This window comes from Pecten maximus, chromosome 9 (assembly GCF_902652985.1).
Source record: "Pecten maximus chromosome 9, xPecMax1.1, whole genome shotgun sequence".
NCBI classification, from domain to species: domain Eukaryota; kingdom Metazoa; phylum Mollusca; class Bivalvia; order Pectinida; family Pectinidae; genus Pecten; species Pecten maximus.
In genome coordinates this window covers 15,129,566-15,154,446 of record NC_047023.1, presented here as the reverse complement: position 1 = coordinate 15,154,446, position 24,881 = coordinate 15,129,566, and the positions used below count along the sequence as shown (strand labels likewise).

General features: G+C 35.9%; 1 protein-coding gene across 1 annotated transcript; it reads left to right on the top strand.

The window, feature by feature from the left end:
* The first annotated feature begins 45 nt into the window (after window positions 1-45).
* LOC117333869 (formin-like protein 20) lies at window positions 46-24,881 on the top strand. Its single transcript, XM_033893287.1, has 14 exons — window positions 46-564; window positions 5,740-5,903; window positions 6,188-7,735; window positions 7,964-8,009; window positions 8,655-8,737; window positions 9,314-9,437; window positions 10,975-11,093; window positions 12,413-12,532; window positions 13,107-13,222; window positions 15,559-15,733; window positions 17,106-17,203; window positions 17,608-17,762; window positions 19,801-19,930; window positions 20,380-24,881. Exons 1-14 carry the CDS (start codon window positions 371-373, stop codon window positions 20,404-20,406), a joined length of 3,099 nt encoding a protein of 1,032 aa, XP_033749178.1. The 5' UTR covers window positions 46-370; the 3' UTR covers window positions 20,407-24,881.

Sequence of the window (24,881 nt, the reverse complement as noted above, 5' to 3'; positions counted from 1 at the left end):
TGCATTGACCAATCAAAATTGATCTTACATAGAGTAACTCTTTCGTGCTGGAGGTTCAAAGCGTTATCATCCGTTTTGTATGTGGAAGCATTTTTATCAAAATTAGGGAACTTGTTTAATGCATTTTTCCAGATTTGTGTTAAAATGATCAAGTCAAAAGGTAGCATTTTAGTGACGCATGGAATATGGAAGTAAACTGAAGATGCTGTGGACAGATCATTACTGAAAAGAAGACAAAACTTGGTCTGAAAGACCTTGCAGTTGGTTTGTCTTGCACACGTGTTGGCGAAGGTGGACTATGGTCACTGTGCAGTTTAGGCCTATACATAAAATTCTATGACCATTTAGTTTAAAATAATAATTTACCAAAATGGCTGGACAAAGCAATCAACAGTTTTCTGGTCTGGGTTACACCAGTACTAGCTACAAAGACAAAATGAAACAAATGAGTGAACAGGAGAGAATGATTGAAGAGAAGAAGAAGAAAATTTTGGAAAAGTTCAAAACAGAGACGAAACCAGCTTCAACACAATCTCCTGCATCAAAACCAGTTGGAATGCCATTGTATGTGTAATGATATTTCTCCTAAACCAAAAATATGTATTGTATTATTTTGTCAGTTGTTTTGCATTTGATAACTGGTTTTGTAAAGAGTATAGCAGGTCTAGGGCATCCATTGGACACAAGATTTTTAACAATATCAGAAGACAGATCACTAGTTCTCTGAATTCTGAAGTGTCAAACCATGTCGAATTCCAAAAGTCAAATATGACTTTGGGTAGTCAAAAACATACTCTCAAGTAGGGGTGAAACGGTACTTTCAGCACGGTTCGGTACATATTGCGGTATAGTGTTGATGGTTCAGTTCATTTTAAGAATATAAACCAAAATACAAATAGATGAATAGCTGATGTTGAATAAATGTAAAACACATTCAGCAAGTAGCTTAGCTGCTGCGCATCCTTTATCAGAAACCAAAATACGTAAGATCGATAGGAAGCCGGGGAATCTCAGCATTAGCGCCATCTTCCTGTCAAAATATCGCTTTAATGTAAAGCCTCTTCCTATTGGGGCTCATCAAATTGCTTGACCAATCAGAAACCAGCTTTTGTATATATCATCGATCTACCTTCCACTGGTGCATATTGAAATAGACACCCATATAAAAGTACAAAAAATGTATACCACACAGTGCATGTGCCGTTGCTATACCGTGTACCGAACCGAAAGAAAAGTATTGCGGTTCAGGTACACCGCTGTAAACCCTTTCACCCCTACTCTCAATGGTTTACTGGATGCCTAGAACGAATATTCATACCCTGCCTCCACTGCTCTCCAGCTGGGTATGGAGTCCCTCCCATTGCCAATAGTGTAGCAAGCCTCATTGTGATTAACATACCGCCATCTTTGATACAAGTGTAAAGGTAAATTTGTTATAAAGAAATCAAAATAAATAGATGCTAATGAGATTTCCCGCGAGATTTCAACAGAGAAATAGATTCAGAGTTATCATACATGCCATGCTTTCAGGAGACCAATAAGGGAGATTGATGATTATTAAGGGAGTTTTGCCTAAAATAACTTAAAGGAGATTTGTGCGCGACATGAATATCGATATTTTACTCAATTTTAAAGCAATAAACTAATTTTGAAAGTGATAAAGAATTTTTATATTTATTTTGGATATTAATCATATTGCAAACAACAAAAAGTTGTATAAGGTAAAAAATGCAATAAGTATACATTCAGATTCTGATGATATGAAATTATTTTTTGATTTTTTTTATGTAACACAAAAAGCTCCACATGTGCAGCTTTATGCATATTACATAACAGCATTTGAAAAGGGTATATTATAATTACTGACATGTAGCTAATATAAAGATTAAGACAAGCAAGTTAATCATTTATCAGTTTGGATTTTCTTAAAATTAGAAGGCTTGATCCACTCTGAGGGAACACATCAGTTGTAAAAATCACCATGAAATGTCCTTTGAGATCCCTTATGTTGAATTGGACCATTTAGATATAAAAATATTCCAAGTGTGCAAGTGTATACATGAAGTCATGAGAACTGAAGATGTTCATGTTAATTAGGAGACTGCAGTAAATCTTATCACGATCATTCTAGATTTTGTATATTGTCTCTGTCATGGACGGTAAAGTCATTGTAAACATCATGATTGACCACTACGACAAACAGATGTGCTAATTTTGATAGTTTTCTAAAAGAAAATATCGGATTTCATCTTGCTATCACTGATCAACGATACACATGTTATATGAAAAACACGTGTGATTTTGCGTCTGACCAGACTCTGTATCACATTACCATCATCAAAGTATGGTCCTAAAAGAAAACAAACAATAATTCAAGTCTGTTAGCAAAGAGGGTTTAAGTTGTTTGTAAGCGACTTGCCTTTATTTCATGGTGATAGATATTCTAGCGCAAACATTACACTAGCCAGAGCTTTGTGTGAAAGCCGTGTCCAACAGGCGCCATTTTGATTGAGTGATCACGTGAACAGATGGATCATGTACGTATGTGATCGCTAAATTTAGCCAAATCTCATAAAATCTCGAGAGAAAAACTACTGAATTGTAAACAAAAATGGTGTTGGCAAAAATACCGGAGGGAATTACAAAATACAGGAATTTGGGCTATCCTCCCGGGAGTAAAATAAATGACTTGAAAATAAGGGAGATTTTGTCTCACGCCGGGAGGTATGGCATGTATGAGTTATATACCTTGGTGAGCAAGGTCAAACATTCCGAAATTAAATAATTACACCAAGTAGTATGCACTTTCTTCACAACTCTTACAAAAACTGGTTAGATATCTCTGATAATGTTTTTAGCCCACCATCATCAGATGGTGGGCTATTCAAATCGCCCTGCGTCCGTGGTCCGTCGTCCGTCCGTCCCTCCCTCCGTCCGTCCGTCCGTCCGTAAACAATTCTTGTTATCGCTAATCCTCAGAAAGTACTGAAGGGATCTTTCTCAAATTTCATATGTAGGTTCCCCTTGGTGCCTAGTTATGCATATTGCATTTTGGGACCGATCGGAAAACAACATGGCCGACAGGCAGCCATCTTTGATTTTGACCATTGAAGTTTGTTATCGCTATTTCTGAGAAAGAGCTGAAGGGATCTTTCTCAAATTTCATATGTTGGTTTCCCTTGGTGCCTAGTTATGCATATTGCATTTTGGGACCGATCGGAAAACAACATGGCCGACAGGCAGCCATCTTGGATTTTGACAATTGAAGTTTGTTATCGCTATTTCTAAGAAAGTACTGAAGGGATCTTTCTCAAATTTATATGTGGGTTTCCCTTGGTGCCTAGTTATGCATATTGCATTTTGGGACCGATCGGAAAACAACATGGCCGACGGGCAGCCATCTTGGATTTTGACCATTGAAGTTTGTTATCGCTATTTCTGAGAAAGTACTGAAGGGATCTTTCTCAAATTTTATATGTAGGTTTCCCTTGGTGCCTAGTTATGCATATTGCATTTTGGGACCGATCGGAAAACAACATGGCCGACGGGCAGCCATCTTGGATTTTGACAATTGAAGTTTGTTATCGCTATTTCTAAGAAAGTACTGAAGGGATCTTTCTCAAATTTCATATGTAGGTTCCCCTTAGTGCCTAGTTATGCATATTGCATTTTGAGACCGATCTGAAAACAACATGGCCGACAGGCAGCCATCTTGGATTTTGACAATTGAAGTTTGTTATCGCTATTTCTGTGAAAGTGCTAAAGGGATCTTTTTCATATTTGTTATGTAGGTTCCCCTTGGTGCTTAGTTATGCATATAGCATTTTGAGACCGATCTGAAAACAACATGGCCGACAGGCAGCCATCTTGGATTTTGACAATTGAAGTTTGTTATCGCTATTTCTGTGAAAGTATTAAAGGGATCTTTTTCATATTTGTTATGTAGGTTCCCCTTGGTGCTTAGTTATGCATATAGCATTTTGAGACCAATCGGAATACAACATGGCCGACAGGCAGCCATCTTGGATTTTGACCATTAAAGTTTGTTATTGCCATTTCTGAGAAAGTACTGAAGGGATCTTTCTCAAATTTCATATGTAGGTTCCCCTTGGTGCCTGGTAATGCATATCGCATTTTGGGACTGATCGGAAAACAACATGGCCGACAGGCAGCCATCTTGGATTTTGACCATAGAAGTTTGTTATCGCTATTTCTGAGAAAGTTCTGATTGGATCTTTCTCCAATTTCATATGTAGGTTCCCCTTGGTGCCTAGTTATGCATATTGCATTTTGAGACCAATCACAAAACAACATGGCCGACAGGCAGCCATCTTGGATTTCGAAAATTGAAACTGGTTATCACTATTACTAAGAAACTAATGAAGGGATCTTCCTGAAATTTCATATGTAGGTTCCCCCAGGTGCCTAGTTATGCATATTGCATTTTGAGACCAATCGGAAAACAACATGGCCGACAAGCAGCCATCTTGGATTTTGACAATTGAAGTTTGTTATCACTATTTCTCAGAAAGCACTGAAGGAATCTTTCTCAAATTCCATATATATAGGTTCCTCTTGGTGCCTAAATCTTAAATTTTATATATAGGTTTCCCTTGTTTGAAAAGTACTAGAGGTTTCTTCTGAGTTTACACAGATTAGTAAGACTTAGAAGAAGAGAAAAGTAGAGAAAAGATCAATCTGACATGGAACCTATAAAGAACATTCAATGGTGGGCGCCAAGATCCCTCTGGGATCTCTTGTTTTTAATCGTAGTAGCTTCATCCATGCATGTTCACACATATCATATGTGGATTAGCATCCTCGCAAGAAGTCTTTGAAAAGTATTTGGCAAATTTAGGAGACAACAATATCGGAATGTGCGAATTAAAGATTTCGAGATTTGGCGGTAGCTAGGCTAATACATTGCTAAATTTACATTAGAAATGTTTAATTATACTAAATATTACTCCAAAGTTACAGGACATCCAATATTTGTAGCAATTTAAAGGTTCATTGTTTTGCAACACTATCGTCAATGGAAGGGAATTGTAGCTCTGACGCCGGCCATCTGTCTGAAATTGTCCGTCTGTCATCCAGAGCTACGTTTTCGCAGCTACTGGATACCCTGTAGAGTGTCAAATAGTCAGCAGCTGTCACTCATCTGATGGAGCATGCATCTTGCACCCATTTGGATAATGGTAGATCCAATTATCACATTTTAGAGTAGACCGAGTGTACATGTGTTGCAGTCCTGCTTAGCTTGCATTAAATTGAGTGAGACAGCTGGATAAACATGTCTGACAATCTGAGTACATGTACATACAAATTTAAGTGATGAGACAGACTTATTGTGGTATACAAGTTAAGGGACTGCAGTAATGAATGATACAAGGTTGTTAAATTATGATAGGGGTTCATAATCGACTATGGCTAATCAATTAATGCCTCAAGCTCTTTATAGGAAGAAGTCATAGCTTGTATAAATTTGTTGTAATTTATTGGGGCATGGCCCACTTTCTGTGCGTTAGTGATCGCTGTATGCTTCAGCAAATCATGTCTTGTCTGCAACAGTTAAATCTTGTCAGCTTTGCATGTTTACTTATCATGAATATACTGTTTATTCATATATACATATATGTGTGTGGCTTGGGATGTTCATATATGTGGGATTCAATATTATTAAGAAAAAATAAATCCATATTAATTATATATAACTAATACTGTTTTTGATGATTTTAGAATTGGAAAGCGTCCTGGGTTTAAACCATCCAGCTTCAGCAGCAAAAAGCCTAAAACTACAGAGACAACAACAGTTAGCTCCTCGCCAATAACATCAGCCCATAGCTTCTTTGCAAATGATGGAAATTTCATGGAGAGATTCATCCACATGAAAGGGTCTAAAGGTAACTGAATATTTGTTGTGAATGAAGTATATGATTACATGTTAGCCATAAGAAATTTCATTTGTGTAAATTAAAGCTTTTAAAAACTTTTGACTAAAAATATTACACTTCTTCAATCTGCTGGATATGTCTTGACATCCAAAGTGCCATTGATTATTTATAATTAATGACGGATCAATTTGTTCTAATCAGATGTAAAAATTCATCATGGAATCTTGTAAATGTAGTAATACATACTCACCTTTACAAAATTAACCATTGAAGTATTTTCTTTTCTTTAATAGCATCCTCTGGAGCAAAACCAAAGTCAACAGATAGTGTAAAATCTACTGACACAAAGACAGATTCTAGTTCAGCTCCAGCTATGTCAGGAACACAAGACAGTGATTCTGTTAAAGCTAGAGCTGAAGTTAAGTCAGAGGCAAATATCAAAATGGAAAACTCACCCATAAAGAGTGAGTCTGGTATGTGGGTGCAACAACCTTCATCAAATTCTGAGGCTCCGAGTGTCAGTCAAGGACAGTGGACTACAACAGCTGTTGTGAAAACAGAGTCCAGTGCTTTATCTGTAGGGAATTGGAATCAAGCAGTGACGTCTGAGACAGGGCAAATACCTCCACGACCACATCCTCACAGTGCTAATGTACACGGACCTGAATTCAATCCAAACTTTAGTAAATCTGTAACTTTCCCAACACAGCCAAGACCCCCGGCTCCTCCAATGTTGCCAGCCCAACAGAACATTGCAGGTCCACTTCACAGGATGCCTGTTGAACCACAAAATGGGGCTGGTCCATATGGTCCGCCACACGGTCCACCACACGGTCCACCACACGGTCCACCACACGGTCCAACACACGGTCCAACACACGGTCCTCCAGTTGGCCCTCCCACATCAGTCTCTAGTCCCTTCCCTCCTAATTCAGTTGCAAGTTCCTTCCCTCCTCAACCTCCTCAACAAATGCCACACCAGCATCTCCAAATGCCCCAGGTCACTTTGGCTCCTCCCCCTCAGATATATGGCACATCTCATCAGGTTGTGAGAGCTCCGCCACCTCCACAGCCTCCCCAGCCTCCAATGATTAGACCTGGACCTCAGCCTCCATCCCTTGTAACACAGCAGCTCCACCCTGGCCCACCACCACCTGCTGCATCAATGTATGCTGTACCAAGGCAGCAGCCTCCCCACCCACAGGATGTAAATGCCTATGGAAGTGTACAGCCCCCAATCAGTCATTCCCATCCTCAGGGGATCAATGAATATGGATCTCCACTCCAGCAACCTCCCCAGCCACGACAGCCGTACCCCCCTCCTCCTCCACCCCAGCCTCCAGCTCAGGAAATCAACTCCTATGGACAGCCTATCAGGCAACCGCTTCAACAGGAAATGAATGTGTATAGTACAGCTCCGACCAGAGCGCCACCCCCTCCCCCTCAAACACAGTATCCTGGTGCCCCTCCCCCAATATCGCACCCTCAGTCCCAGCCTCCACCACCTCATCCTTTCATGAGTCAACCTCACTTAGCTCCTCATCATCAAATGATGCCTGGTCATCCTCCATCTTGCCCACCTGGAAGGCCTCCAAATGTGCCACCCCATACAACTGTACCCAGTCAGGCTCCACCACATCCTCCTGCCCCTGTACAGATGCATTTACATCCACGTCCTCCACAGACACAGAACTTTGGTCCCCCAGGACAGAACTTACCACCCCCTCCAGGGATAGACATGTTCCCCTCTGCTCCTCCTCCTATCAGTGATCAACGGAACCAGCAACAGTCATCGGAGAGCGAATACGACCCATCCATGCCCACAGAATCTGAGTCACCAGGTCTGAATTTTTTTTTTTTATTATTTAAAGCTGTATATTTTGGAATATTTATTTCTTATTTATTTTATACAATTTGTTTAGCTCATTGAAACCAAGTTCAAATCTGTTTTGTTTTCAAAATATTACTTATGATTTGAAGCAGATGTTTAGATGTGACTCACACATGATTTGTTGTCCCTTTGATATAGAGATGAAGACATTTTTTACATGTTTGTGTCTTTGTTTCAGTTAAACCCAATTATGAAACAAGGAAGGATGATTCTCCATCATCTAGGTAATTGTAACTATCTTGTTAAATTTTATTTTTGATTTTATATAAACGGTAGAGAAGTGCTAAAATGTTGTGTGGCGCTTCCTTATGATTGGTTATAGATGAGTACAGTTTACTTACAAAAACAAAACAAAACATTATGTGAATTCATGTCCTATCAAATGCAGTTGTACATATTGGAACAAATAACACCTCAAATTAATAAACAACATAATCATCCCTATTTTCAAACATACTCTTACACCTAGCTGCAATATTGTATATCAAGTAAGACCAGAGCAGGATATACTAGGGTGAGGTATAAGTGTGCTATATTTGCCCCATATTCTGAATCAGTTGATGTTATTTCACACCTGTCAATCAAGTTTATATAATCATTGCACAGATTTTACATCTTATTGACATTTATCAGAAGAGTCGACTGATGATTTTCTATCAGTGCTATGTAAGTGTCTTCATTGACATACATGTCACAAGATCTAATACTTGGCCAATAAATAACATTGCACAATTCACTATCAAATTTTGATGACCATATGTATGGACATCAGTATGTATATTACAACCACATCTAGTTAAGACTGTAATGTGTGTAAAAACTGTTGACCTTACTATTTGATTATCAAATATTTATTTTATTTGTTTTAGGCAACCAACACAAAAAGTGAAAATGAGCGAAATGTTTGATTTACCAGAACCTGAAAATTCATCAATAAAAAGAGACAATGAAGGTACTACCAGTGAAGTCACCTGTATTAATCATTTTACTAACCAAGGGTGAACAGATTGATATGAACACAAGGGTTCAACCCAGGTCCTTTTCATAGCATTATCTGTTAAATATTTCACTTAGTATGAAAGGAAATTGTTTAAGAAAGTCAAGTTATGGAAATAATTTCCATAATAATATTTTATCAGATTTCCTAGATTCTTCTTAGGATATTCAAGTAGGAACACAATTTCTATGATTGTTTAAATAAAAATAAAACAAAAAAAAATTCCTCCTAAAATACAGGTAATGTATTTACTGGGAACTTTAAAACTTCAACTGTTCTGTAGATTTTCTTCAAAATTTTATAAAAAAAAAAAAAAAAAAAAAAAAACACATAGGGATTGTATGAGAGGGTGGTAATGTTTGAACTTTATAAAAATTTGTGTTACTGAACAGTCTTGCCTTGTGTTGCAAGGAAGTCAAGTACATATGCGTTAGAAGGAAAACATCAGGTTTTTCAAGTGCGAATTTGTTGATTCTGATACCAATGAAGGTTAAACCCCAAGAGAATTCGATACTGATAAGCTGCTTCTAGTTTCTCCACCAGAGGACCCACACACGCTAGAAACTATTGAAAGATTTGCAGCCCAAGTCGCAGAGAATGGTTCCGAGTTTGAAGGAAGAACCATGTGTGAAAATGTCAACAATCCTTTATATTGGTAGGTATTTAAAAAAAAAAAATAAGGAATTCTAATCTTTGATAGTTGAGGGTATTGAATTTGAAGGTACTGGTAGATGTACTTTGTATGTTTATAAGTTTTATGCCGAATTCAAAGTTGAAGGAAATTTAGAGTAATAATGCAGCCTTGATCTCTGAATGACCTTCAGACCTTGAAAACAAATTCCCAATGTCCCATGCAAGACTGTAAAATCAAACTAGTTTACTTAAAGTATAGAATAGATATTTTAATGGAAAAAACAAAGGTAACTTTTTTCTATGCCTGTAAAATTTGACTGGAGTATTATGGTATGGCATTGTCAGTTTGTCTGTCCATAATAACCTTTGTTTGTCTGGAGATTTCTCCTTACATTTTTCAACTGATGTCTTAAAGTTTGAAACTTAGTATACAGTATACTCATGATATGAAGTTGTTTTCCCAAAAAGAATTTTAATTCGGCTATTTTTGAGAAAGTTATTGGCTATGTAAGGATTTATTTTACACAACCAATGAATGTTATACATGACGTTTCGATGACAAGCACGGTATGTACACTGTCACCTTTATCAAACACAACCAATGAATGTTATACATGACGTTTCGATGACAAGCACGGTATGTACACTGTCACCTTCATCAAACGCAACCAATGAATGTTATACATGACATTTGATGTCAAGCACGGTATGTACGCTGTCACCTTTATCAAACACAACCAATGAATGTTATACATGACGTTTCGATGACAAGCACGGTATGTACACTGTCGCCTTAATCAAACACAACCAATGAATGTTATACATGACGTTTGATGTCAAGCACGGTATGTACACTGTCACCTTCATCAAACGCAACCAATGAATGTTATACATGACATTTGATGTCAAGCACGGTATGTACGCTGTCACCTTTATCAAACACAACCAATGAATGTTATACATGACGTTTCGATGACAAGGCACGGTATGTACACTGTCGCCTTAATCAAACACAACCAATGAATGTTATACATGACGTTTCGATATCAAGCATGGTATGTACACTGTCACCTTCATCAGAATCTTCATTATGTTTCCCCAAAAAATTTTGAATATATTTGCAGAAGTTATTGCCTCATAAATTATCAGCAATCCAGAAAATGAACACAACATTTACAGTTATTGTCATTTGTTTATATCTAATATTAGAATCTTCTCCAGAGATCTCCTTTTACAGTTTTCTATCTATTTCTTAGAGACTTGGTAAGCTTTACAATCAGATATCAAGTTTTGTTTAATGATGTGGAGACTTTGGATTACTTGTTTTCCTCAAAGTGTTAGGAATTTAAAAATTACTTGTGTACTCATTGAAAGGTCATATTTATAGGATGTCAGTTAGCCACTCTTAAGGTGATGTGAGTTTTATCTTTTTCATGCAAGAAAGTATGTAACACTATATGGCATTAGAAGAGCATACACTGTTCCACCCATCGTACTCTTATTTGTAGTTTTGCAAGAAATATCTTACATGTTTATGGTGTTTATATTTACATTTCCAGGTTTCTGTTCAACCAAAGCAGTGATGCCTACAAGTACTTCCGTCAGCAGGTTCGACAGGCAACAAGAGCCATGGGACGACTGGATGATGGCAATGACGGAGACACTGAAGATGTTGAAGGTGATTTGTTATTTAAGTGGATAAGAGTCTATTCTACATTACAACATATTAGTACTACATACTAGTAATCAAATCATCCTCAATAGTGTTATTTATACCTACTTTTACCTGTAAATTTCCCCTTTCACTAGTAATTGACTGATATCTCTGTTCACTTTAACACCCCTTTTCTGACTTTTCTAACTGTTGTTCACTTTGGCAACTAGTTATTAGTACACTTCTGGTGAACTGGGGGAACTGAAGTTCATATGTACATAACACTAATGTTTGTCAGGACTCTGGTCACTTCATTCCTTAAGTGATTTTTATCAAACTTAGTCAGAATTACTAAACGATTCACAAAACTTTGTAACTAACCAAACAGGTTGTTTGGATAGAACAAAATGAAGTTCATTGTCTGTGTATGGTTATACCGTATATGACCTAATAAGGGCGCAGGCACGGATAATTGACAGTGGGGCGCCCTTATTAAGATTCGTTATTCTGAAGTTTTATGAAACGGACTATACCTTATAGCAGAATATCCAAGGCTGTCATGTGGAAGCGGTAAAATATTCAGTCATAAAAATATTCCAGATGAAGATATCTGTTCATTAATCATAAACATATTAGGCTTAATTATCACTTGAATATTCCTGTAAACCATGCCAGCTGTTCATAAGACCAGAGAACGTGTGTCCCACCATTTACAATGTATGATCAAATGGAACTCTTTTGTGTTCTATTTATAGTCACAGGTGATTTCCCAGATCAAATCAGACATCGTTTTCTTTGACCTAATAATTGATTTAAAATGTCTTTTACTAGCTTTCTGTTCTGAACAATAGTTAGTTAACAACATAAATGAAGTATTTTACTTATCTTCAAATAACGATGGCAAGTTATAATTTGTATGTGTGTTTAGTTTCGGGTGTACTTTGCACTGACATCTGTAGGAATAGGCAAAATGTGGCGAACTTGTGTTCCAGTGACTTAATTTGCTGAAGAAAATTGAACACATAAAGTAGCCAAACATTTCACATGAATTATTACCATTTTGACACTCAGTCAAATATGTTTTTCTTTGAAAAAAGGTAGGGGCGCCCTTATTAGATCATATACGGTAGGTATAGGACCCGTATATACTTTTCACCCCAAAAGTGTCATCTTTTTTACCTCCACAATAAAGAGTGGTATAATTTTACTGGGATAACATACAATATATATACAGATATATATGAGAATTCATAGGTTACGGAGCTTTGTGAAATGGTACACTGATCTTGCTGCCACTAATACTTGTTATGAAGTTTTAAATGTTATGTGACCTGTTATTTTAGGTATGGAGAGGAGAGGAGAAAAAGTGAGGAAGAAGCGTAAGAGTAGATGGGCCGACTCAGACAATGTAGCTGACTCTGGTTCAGGTCAGTCTGCCTCATCTCAGGACATCCCAGGACCAGGTGAGAACTGTTATTTATCAGTAGGGTAAAAGTTGGAGTAAGAGAATGTTACTCTCATGCTTGAAAATCTTAAAAAATACTGTGAAAGTATGTCAGCCATTATGTTTGATACAGATACTATGTATTTATGGCCCTAGCTCATGAGGATACATAAGTGTATGGGAACAACTAAACAAAACCTCTATCATATATCACTGGCACAGCCGCTAGTTAATGAAATCAGGGCATAGTTTGCAACATTTATTGTAATAGGCACTGACTGCTTATATTCATCTGGGAAACAGATATAGATTAACTTATAGATGCAGGCCTCTATATCCCTATCTTTACATAAACTTAAAATTGATATTTTATCAAATCTTCACTATGTACAGTAAATATGTCATAAAAAGGGGGTTTGATATCATGAATTGCTGCACAAATAGTAGACCACAGAATACAACAGATGGTTCAGTATACATAAGTTAAGTAGATTTTCGGAGGCGTACACATTTTGTCTCAGACTGGTCCTTATACATGTATATATTGCTTTAATACGATATTCTATATAAATGTATTATTTAAATCTTAACAGCAACTTCCAAACAGCAACCTCCACCACAAGTGACACTTCAAGATTTTGCCAGAAAAATGGTGGGCAGTGACACTCTGAATGATGATCAGATTCAGCAAATCAAAGAACAGCAGGAGGTCTGTGTAGATACAAATGACTGCAATTGTAATAGAAAAAAAATACCTTCATACTGTGTTGATAGAGAAGTGTTAGCAGTGTGATATGTTATGGGTATTAGGCTAAATTATTTTACAATTTAACTTAAACACTTTCATTGTTTGTTTTAGCTTTTATGACACTCATTTACAAAATGCAGCTTGTTGAATTGTTTGTATTGTATTCATTGGTTGAATTTTTTTTGGAATTTTAAGTTTGAAATAAATTCAATGCATAGAACAATCGTAAGTCCATATTATACAGTACATGGACATACTGCTACATGTTAGAAAAACAAATTTAATTGATTTTGGAAAGTAATCAGGAATATATGTACAGCATAACAATATTAAGTGTAATGCCAACTTTTGTACAATATAACTCACATACCTCCATTAATTTTGATAAAACAGATATCCCTTCACTTAAATGCACTTTTTATAACACCAAACAATCTTGCTGCCATTTACTTCTAAGTTATGAGAAAAAACAGCAATAATAGGAATCCTGATAACACCATGGCCACAACTGTGTCATAGAGATTATGGTAAACCTCCAATTAATTCGAACACGCGGATAGTTCGAACACACATTTTTTCCTAGAAAAACAATATTTTTTTAGCTAGTAATAGTTCGAACTCTGGCTGTTTATAACTGACACCATTTCAGATAGTTCAAACTTGTCAAATGAAGAACGTAAAGTAAGATTTTTTTCGGCAAACTCCATTGAAAGCGCGCGACGACTCGGCCCCGATGACTGGCCCAGAAAAAATGCCAAGATTTAAATTTGATCAGCAAGCACGTTTATGTTATTAGATTGTATGCGTGATCATTAGAATGCGTCAGTGATTTAATATATGCCACATGTTTTAGCGTTATTTCAGTTTTTTACATTGCAAAATGCACCACGCACGAGACAGCTGATTGCAAATTTAGTCCCCGATAATGTATAAATAACATGCGATATTTGTATTCGCGCTGTATGGCAAACTAAGAAATCGTCCGTGTATTTTCACATATAACTAGTGTTAACTTAGCATTATGATTATTTAATTGTGACTGGACATCTCTTAAGTATTGCCAATCAAGGTATTACCTGAGAACCTGCGACCTCACGTGCTGAGTGACGTGAAAAGCATTCATATCCAGTCAAAACAATCCACAGGTGTCCCAATTAGTGATGGATTATTTTGCAGGTATCAACTTTGTTTGGTAGATAATACGACTGGGCATATTTAAAAACAGACATGTTGATGTTCTGACCTAATTTTACCAACATATATCGCCTATTTTTACAGTAGTGCTTTCGTAAACGCAACAGGTTATGAAGACTGCTTTTGATATATTGAAGAGACCAATAATTATATTTATTACAATGATATAGTTTCTGATTCAGATAAAATATATAACCATGCAAAGATTATACTGTACAAATGTTTAACTTTTGTGTCACAAATGAAACGTGTACTGTACTGTTTTGTTACGTATCAGATTTACGATGGATGTGTTTGTGTCTAATGATTTTACTCTGCCGAGATTTTCGCCGATATTGACTCGAATAGTTCGAACTCACGCTTATTTTCTGAAGCATAATTTCGAATAATTCGAACAGGTTCGTCAATATTTATTTAATTTTTTGTTCGAACTAACCGGAGGTTTACCGTACCTGTGATGTTCTTATTGGCTTCATGGCTAATGGATTTCTGGGATACAAGCCCAAATCACTTGATATTACATTGTTTGTCACTATTAAAGCTATTTCTTCACAAAATGGCTTCTCTGGAAAGATAAAGTCACATGCTGTTAGATAATACAAAAATTTAAAATATTGAAAAATAGATTCAATAACAGGACTGCATTAAAATTGATTTTTCTGGTAGTAAATAAAATTATCAATACATTGTGTATTTCATATCCCAAAAAAAGCACTTACTGTTTTTCTCACAATTTGTGTTGATTTTGATATATCTAGCAATCAATATGACAGTAATGAATACTTCACAGCTACACACTGGGATGTTTGACACTCTAATATAGAAAATGTAAGCTGAGGAGGGGAGATTTGTAAATGATTGGAAGGTCAGCTGGGTATGCAAAAAAAATACACATTTATTGAACATTCTTCAGGCTATCCTGGCAAGGTAGACAAAGAGAACATTTAAAGTAATTTCATAGGCACATTTTGTTTTACCATTAAACGTGTTATACCTCCAAATCTCATTGGACAGAAGGTGAAGTGTAATCAAGGTTATACTGTATATTATAGTTACTTGTCATGTGTAATGAGACAGGTTAATGGGATATTGCTTTATTTCAGTTAAATATGATGTACCAGTTGATTCTGGCCCAAAAGAAAGCCAAGGAAGCAGCCATGATGGCAGAGCTGCCAGGGATGAAGGCGAGTCAGAAGTACGAGTACGACTCTGACGAGGATACAGAGGGAGGCACATGGGAACACAAAAAACGTTCCAATGAAATGTTAGCCACCAGAGGTATATACAATATGAAAGGATATCAAAAATCAAGTAAATTGAAGATTTCTATTTCAGTAAAACACCGGTAAGTCAAAGGGACCAAGTATAAATATTGGACTTATTCGGTGGTATGATTTAACCATGTTTCTATGTACAGAGATGTGTAATGATGTAAGTGACCCCAAAAAAAATTTACTGTGGAAGTTTTGAGAGTATACATTTGTGGAAAACATCATTAATAATGCATGAAAAATTACATGTAAATTAAGTGTGCCGACAATCAAAATGATCAATCAAAAAAGGAAAAACACAGATTTGTCACAATTTTTTAGATTTTTCTCAAAGGTTGTATTTGATATTCTATTTCCGAGTTAGTCTCCCCTTGCCAACTCTTCAAAAAAGGAGAAAAATACACTTAAGATTTGGCGCTTGGTTGGGCAAGAACAATATGATATACTGTGGATGCATGATGTCAGGACCAAGTAGAAGTAAAGATGTTACCTTGAAAAAACTTGAGTAACACATCTCAATTTTTGTGTCGCCTTCAACGATGTCGGAAAGGCGGTACAGATGTTGCTTTTCTGATGGCAGCGGTGTTAGCAATGTTAAGATTTTGCATTTAGCTATGTTTCAGACAAAGCTAGACCAACAAAACCTAAATCATAAATGTAGCATTTGGATAGTAGAGCCTATTGCACTAAGAATATTTCATTTTTGGGGTAAAATATCTTAAATTTTTGGATTTTGGAAAAAAATCAATGAATGTCATTAGTCTCTTTAAATATATACTTGAGTACCCATATTAAATGCTTAATATATTGACAAAGACAGGCAACACATATAATTACGTGTAATTCTTGTACTTGAAATTAAGTTACAGACATCTTACATACAGAAAATCTGATACACAAAACTATACTAAATAATGAGCAAATATGAACTCTTCCTAAGTACCGCGTACATGTTGGTAACCTCCAGTTATTATAAGGGAACAATGTTTGGACAGGACTTGTCTCAGGCCGGGTTTTCCATCCGCTAAATGACAAAAGATATTTGCCAAATTTTGTTCGAGACCAGTCACGATCAGTGAGATTCACTTTCTTGGTGCCACATTACAGCCAGGCACACAGCAGAAATGTGCCAACATTATGACAACAATGGGACAACAGATTGCCTTCCAATTCTAGCCCTAGCTCCAGTGTTGGCACGCTACCTCGCCCAACAGGAGGGTTCAGTTTAGGGAGTAATAACTACTGTAGAAAGCACAAGTCAGAACTCGGAAATTGTGTATTTTTGTTTTATCAAATTAAATAGATAAAATCATTCCCTCAATGTCATAATATGCCTGTTCTTGTAAACCTTCATCTAACTGATAATGTTGATCATACAGAATGGGCTGATTCTTTGACCGAAGCAAACAGAGGAAAGCATTTCATCGGTGACTTCCTTCCCCCAGAAGAACTGGAACGCTTTATGGAAACGTACAGGGTATGGTCATATACCCTTTTTTATGTGAATGAAGGTCTTGTGTATTGTGTTGTATCTTATGATAAATGCTTATAGTCCATAATGTCTGGGCAAATTTTCTGTCAATGAAATAGTCCATAATGTCTGGGCAAATTTTCTGTCAATGAAACCAATGAATCCATGTGCTATGCTATGCTGGACCCTCGTTGAATCTGGACTACAAAGCTTCAACAAAACTTTCTGTATATGGTCACTTCCTCCTGTTGTTATGCCATCTCTTGTTTAGATTCTTATTTCAATGTAAAAATAATCATTTAACCATGACATATGGCGAAAAATTGTATGACATTTTTTTTTTAATGATTTATATAAATCTTCAGTATTTTATATAAACCCAGGTTTAATTAAAATCTGTAATTTACCAGGCCCTTAAGGAAGGACGAGAACCAGACTTATCTGACTACAAAGAGTTCAAGATCACATGTGAAAACCTTGGCTACCAGATGTTACAGAAGCTTGGCTGGAAAGAAGGGGAGGGGCTAGGATCAGAAGGACAGGGCATCACTCAGCCTGTCAATAAGTAAGTATTGTAAGGTAGGGAGACAACAAAAGTCTGTCAATAGGTCAGTCAAAGGAAGGGGAGGCAAAACAACCTGTCAATAAGGCCATGTTATATTAATTAGTTGGTTCTCAGGCCAGTTTTTGAAAAATTAGATGAGGGAGGGAGGTATTTTTTATCATTTTATTGGATACGAAACAGATGAGGGTGATTTTTTTTTGATTTTTCATTTGCATCAAAATGAAATATTTTAATAAATGCAAATTTTCAAAAAAAACAAACATGGCATTGAGAACCAATTAAATATATTTTTATGGCCTAAGTCAATATTCTAAGGTAGGGGAGACAGCAGAAAACCTGTCAATAGGCAAGTTTAAAGTAAGGGAGACAACAGGAAAGTAGCATCAGAGGGACAGGGCATCACTCAGCCTATCATTCTAAGGAAGGCGGCAAGACAAATTAATCGGCCTCTCATTCTAAGGAGGGTGGTGAAACAGAAAATCACTCGGTCTGTCATTCTAAGGAAGGCGGCAAGACAGAAATTACTCAGTCTGTCATTCTAAGGAGGGTGACGAAACAGAAAATCACTTAGGCTATCATTCTAAGGAAGGAATGGGGGGACAGAAAATCACTTAGGCTATCATTCTAAGGAGGGTGACGAAACAGAAAATCACTCAGTCTGTCATTCTAAGGAGGGTGACGAAACAGAAAATCACTCAGTCTGTCATTCTAAGGAGGGTGATGAAACAGAAAATCACTCAGTCTGTCATTCTAAGGAGGGTGACAAAACAGAAAATCACTCAGTCTGTCATTCTAAGGAGGGTGATGAAACAGAAAATCACTCAGTCTGTCATTCTAAGGAGGGTGACGAAACAGAAAATCACTCAGCCTATCATTCTAAGGAGGGTGACGAAACAGAAAATCACTCAGTCTGTCATTCTAAGGAGGGTGATGAAACAGAAAATCACTCAGTCTATCATTCTAAGGAGGGTGACAAAACAGAAAATCACTCAGTCTGTCATTCTAAGGAGGGTGATGAAACAGAAAATCACTCAGTCTGTCATTCTAAGGAGGGTGACGAAACAGAAAATCACTCAGTCTATCATTCTAAGGAGGGTGACGAAACAGAAAATCACTCAGTCTGTCATTCTAAGGAGGGTGATGAAACAGAAAATCACTCAGTCTATCATTCTAAGGAGGGTGACGAAACAGAAAATCACTCAGCCTATCATTCTAAGGAGGGTGATGAAACAGAAAATCACTCAGTCTGTCATTCTAAGGAGGGTGATGAAACAGAAAATCACTCAGTCTATCATTCTAAGGAGGGTGACGAAACAGAAAATCACTCAGTCTGTCATTCTAAGGAGGGTAACGAAACAGAAAATCACTCAGTCTGTCATTCTAGTCTGTCATTCTAGTCTGTTCTGTCATTCTAGTCTGTCATTCTAAGGAGGGTGGCAAAACAGCAAATCATGCAGCCTGTCATTTAAAGGAGGGTGACAAAACAGAAAATAACTCAATCTATAATAATGTAAGGAAGATGGTGAAACAGAAAATCACTCGGTCTGTAATTCTAAGGAAGGTGGTGAAACAGAAAATCACTCAGTCTGTTATTCTAAGGAGGGTGGCAAAACAGATAATCACTCAGTCTGTCATTCTTAGGAAAGGGGACAGGACAGAAAATTACTCCGCCTACGGGACAAAAAATCACTCAGCCTGTCATTCTAAGAAGGGGACAGCACAGAAAATCAGTCTATCGTTCTTATAAAGGAGTTAGTACAGAAAATCACTCTGCCTATCATTTTAAAGAAGAGGATAGGACAGAAAATCACTCAGAATTTCAATAATTTGCCTTTCTTTTTGGGCTCAAAATTAGGATTAGACTTTAGTTGAGCTCCATTCCCATCAAAGAGGGAACATTTATTCCACAAATATCCTTTAGTTTTGGGAGTTACCCCCCTTCGCTTAGCCTACGGCTACAACTTGGAAGGATATTTTAAGATATGAAAACTGTAGAAAATATATCCACTATCCTATAAACTGTTTGATTAACCTACAGAGGCCAACAGTCAGTGGAAGGGCGAGGACTCGGCACAGAGCGCCCGGCAAACCTGTCCCGAGATGATGACGAGTATGACGCCTTTCGTAAGAGGATGATGTTGGCTTATCGCTTCAGGCCTAACCCCCTGGTAACTGTTTACTTTTTCTAAGGCAAATATTTCCCATGATACTTGATTTTAGATTCTTTATAGAGCTACTCTCCTTTGTATTGAATTTTCTGGCAAATATAACTCTTAAATTAGAGTACCATTTGTTTTAAAGAAGGCTCTTTTATGATATTGTTTACATTTTGTCCAAAGTATTCCTGCCATACTTTTTCACCCATAAAACACTTCATCTTGTTAAATTGTGGTATTCATTAGTCAAAATTAAAAGGTAAAAGTTCACACTTGACAAATTAATTCATATTTACACCACTGAGATGTGTCATCACCTAATAAGGCTAATTAGATGTTTGGTGTCCATGATTGACGTTTGATGAAATTTTCATTGAGCGTAATTACTTATACTATTTCCTGATGAAGGGGTTGGGGGTATATATATGTTCTCCTGCTGACTTTGTTTACCTTTGTTTCAGAACAATCCCAGGAGACCATACTACTAAGGTTTATGTCAGCGTTAACCATGGACTCACCTTGTGCTATGTTAGAGGAGATGATACAAACTTCCACATCTAGGTGAAGATTAACACATCATATACTAATGTCGTCATTTATATCAGATCGCTTGTTAGGTCTTACATCTGCAATCCTAATGAACGTTCAGAGTGCAATAGTTGTTTAATTTAAACAAAGGAATGGAAGAATGATACTATATTAAGAATTCCCCACAAAGCAAAAGGTGTAACATTTCTCTGTTACATGTAGACGTTGGTCTATCTGGTCCAAACAGCCAAGCAAGCATATGATGTTGACAGGATCTTTATTCCATCTTTAATAAGCTTATTATTATGTTTCAAATGCCAGAAACTCTGTGTATACATTTTTGTTTAATGGACAAGATGAGTAAATGAAAAGAAATAAAGATTATCTGTTCCTTGATAATTCTAAACTTATTTACGAAAATCTGATTGCATTAAAATAATTCCAGAAATAAAATATCAAGACATTTTCCAAGAGAACTTAGTTACTAGACAGGTTTTATGTTAAATGGTTTGAATGCAATGGAAAATTGTGAAGAATTGTCATATACATAGACATGTACATGATTTCATCGCATTTTCAACAGGAGTCTTCTCTAGCCCGTGTTTAGGAATGGAAATCGGATTCCCTTTTCAGACTCTTCAATACAGACAGGAAATTTGACATGCTTTTCACACATTAAATTTTCTATACAGAAAGAAAATATGAAAAGCAAGTCAAATTTCCTGTCTGTATTGAAGAGTCTGAAAAAGGAATCAAATTTTCATTCTTTTATTGAACCATGTGTTCTGAATGAAATGTGTATTAGATGAATTTTTTTCTGTATAGAAATGCCTGAAAAGGGAGTCAAATTTTCTTTCTGCATTAAATGTGTGTTAAAAGTGAGCAAAGTTTTCTTTCTGTATAAAAATGTTTGAAAATGGAATCAAATTTTCCTTATGTATTTGAAATGTCTTAAAATGGATTTTTTTTCTTTCATGTGTATAAACGTATGAAAAGTGAGTTATGTGGATTATTGATCTAGTAAGATGTTGGTGTTGACCTTGTGAAAAAATGATGACATTTAAGAAGCAATTAAGAAATACAAACAGTATTATGATGGTGCTGAGATTCAGACTATGATAGGTGTAATATGATTGTTTCTTATGAAGAGTTGTAAAATAAGAATAACTGTGTTATGTAAAAAGTTAAATACATAAAAAATGCAATATTTCTTTTTTTATTTCTCTTTTTTTCCCCTGTTTTTTCATAAATTGTCTAAAGGTTTCAGCATTACCTTTTAATTCTTGGTTGAGATCTGCTATTAAATTGTAACAAAAACTTGGTTTATATAAACGCCTACCAAATAACAATGCTGATTGTATACTATCGGGACCAAGTTTGATTGAATGCCAATCTTCATGTAGCCCTATGGAAAACGCATGTTGACTTTTTTTTTCAATGTAAGCTTGTTCATACATTTTTTGGACGGTATATGTTGATGAGACTTTGAGAGTTAATAATGCATACAATTGTCTTGTAATTTGTTATTGATTATGTTCCCTATGGTGAAATTGTTTGTCATGGTAAAGTTTCATTTAATAAATCTCTAATGTATGATGTACATATAATGGTTAACAAACCCAGACATACTGAGTTATCTACTAGTAGTGTGGTGGGATAAGTGCTATCTACCAGCATATGGAATTTATGTTATTGCTTTATATATAAAAATTTGCTCATTAAATTCTGAGTTATGGAAGTGTTATTACTATTATTCAAGTCACAGGTACATTTATAAGATAGAACTCTAACAAAGATTACAGGTATGATGAGTAAGGTAGCATATAACCTAAATTCTAACACAGATCATAGGTATTATGAAACCATTGTACATATTATAATAATCTGTTATAAAGTGACTTCAGTTTCAAAGTGGTACCCGGTAAATGACCCAACTTCCCTGAACATTTGTTATCCTGCGCTTTCACTGAACGAGGAATATCAGTTTCGGTTTGTCCGTTTATCTTTCACGCTTCGTTTCCGTGCAACGACTGCAACAAATGTTAATGGATTTTCTTTAAACTTGGTAACAGGGTTAAATGCCCTAAGAGGTTGTCCAAGTTGAATTGCCACTTTTGCTAGACTTTATGGAGTTATGACCCCATGATTAACTGAAAACTTCATTTTCTGCCATTACCGTATAATAATTGCAACAAATATTACAGTTTTTCTTCAAACTTGATAACATGGGTAAATGCCTTAAGGGTTCAGCCAAGTTCAATTGCCTCTTTTGACGAAAGTTACCTGGCCTTGATTAATGAAAAAATGTTTTCTGCTGTTCCTATGAAATATTATGCGATTATCATGAAACAGAGTGGTTTGGTGATCGCAGATGAGAAGAGAAGTCTTGCAAAATCAGTTTACTTTATCCCATAATAGATGTTCAATAAAACATCTCACTTCTGCATTTTAAAGGCTTTACTTTTTTCTGTCCAGTTTCATGCACTACATTATGGCTCAGCAGAATTGATCAGTCTGTAGAGCTGTAATGACGTGCTTACTCCTAACCTCAAAAATGATTATCTACATCCGGAGAGTGGGGAATATAAATTTCATGAATTTGCTTGTTTACCTTATATTGTGTATTGTAAAAATATTGTGCTATTTTCATAGTGCTTTATACATATTGTTCAGATTGTACTACTAGAAAGAGGACGAGAGAAATTGAATGATTTTGGGCATACCAAATTATGAGATGCATGAATGAATTTGAAGTTGGTGATTAAAGATATTGACTGTCTTTTAATAAACTGTTTTTAAAATCAATGGTCAATATCTGTACATATATATATATATTTACATACTCAAATGTCAATACTATGGTGACTATTCCATTTTGATTTTGCTTTTTGTTTATATTTTTATTATACCACTATTGAGTCGAAGTTTGATGGGCGTAAGAGAATAGCGTCTGTTTGTCTGGGTTAAAGTTTGGGTTCAAGGTTCTTCAGTGGTGGACAGTTCCATCAGGTTATGCGTTATTGTCATAATTTTTGGCGTGGATGTTCATATAGTGTCTTAAAATGACAATATGCATTTAATTTTGGAAAGTAATTCCTATTTCTGTAAATTTTGCACATGTGTAGAACTGAACTTTTCTTGTTCAATTTGTCAGTAAAAGTTTTAGTGCAAGTTTCTTTGTTGAGGTACAGTTCATTCAGATTATGCTATTGTCCTAATTTTTGGCAGGGATGTACATGTGGGGTTAAACAAGGACAACATGGATTTTAATTTTGGAAAATTGTTTCTATTTTGTTTTGTTTTTGACAATATTGATTAAATATTTGGTAATGATTTTTTTGGTTTGCCAATTTTGGACTTTTTGGGGCAATCTTTGCAGGACAAGATAACTTTGAATATCAAACAAACTATCTAAACATTGTTGGATAGGGTCAGACAGGTGTATTATCCATCGGTTTGGGGCGGACAGATGTTTATGTGAAAAGGTAAAAAGTACTTTCTCTAGATGGTGAGGGGCACTTAATATGATGATGTTGCATACTAGTCGAATACAAAGCAGTTGTATTACATGTAAGCTGTGGGATATTGGAGATATAATTTGTCTTTGTTTAAGGATGATGTTTTCAATTGATCTGCATTAATATTGTTAATCATATAAAAAAAAGTATATACATTTGTAGTCCCTAAATATCTACTTTAATAATTTGAATTTGTTAGATGTATGTACATGTATATGAATGAAGTAATAAGATTAACAATCTGCCCAGACCCTGATGATAATCAGTAAGGCATATCTCAGTTGTTTAATTTTTGTTTTAGTTTTTTCTTATATAATTTTGATTTAGTAGTCACGTTTGGTCAAATAATCTTCAATATTTGCTGAACAACATGCCTTAAATGAAAAAAATGGAGACTGATAAATATAAGGGATATTTTTGTAGATTGTGTGTATGTACATATGTCATGTTTTGAAAGTTGAAACTTTTAAATATTGATTCATTACTTTTCTTAAAAAGTTGTATACAAAGGTGTGGAATATTAAGTAACAGTATATCTTTCTGCAATGTGAATAAGACGTAGAGATTTGTGGATAGCTGAGTTGTATATATGGTAGTGTCTGTAACTTTGTATTAAGGCTTTTTTCAATACATGTATTCCATTTCCAGTTTCTGTCACTCAAATAGAAAAAAAAATGTTTTCTGCACTAGAGCTAGAGTTTATGTAGTTTGATAACATTCAAACAGCATGTTATTGATGACTCCGAGGATTCTGTTTAAAAATGGAGGGCATGGGTTTATTAGCAATGTCAAATGTCAAGGTACACCTGCACCCACCCTTCCACCCACCTTTTTTTTTTTTTTTTATCTCAGAAGAGGTAAGCATGCTGTTTTATGCTAAGAAACTACATGATCTCAGTTTATTTCTTCACAATTAA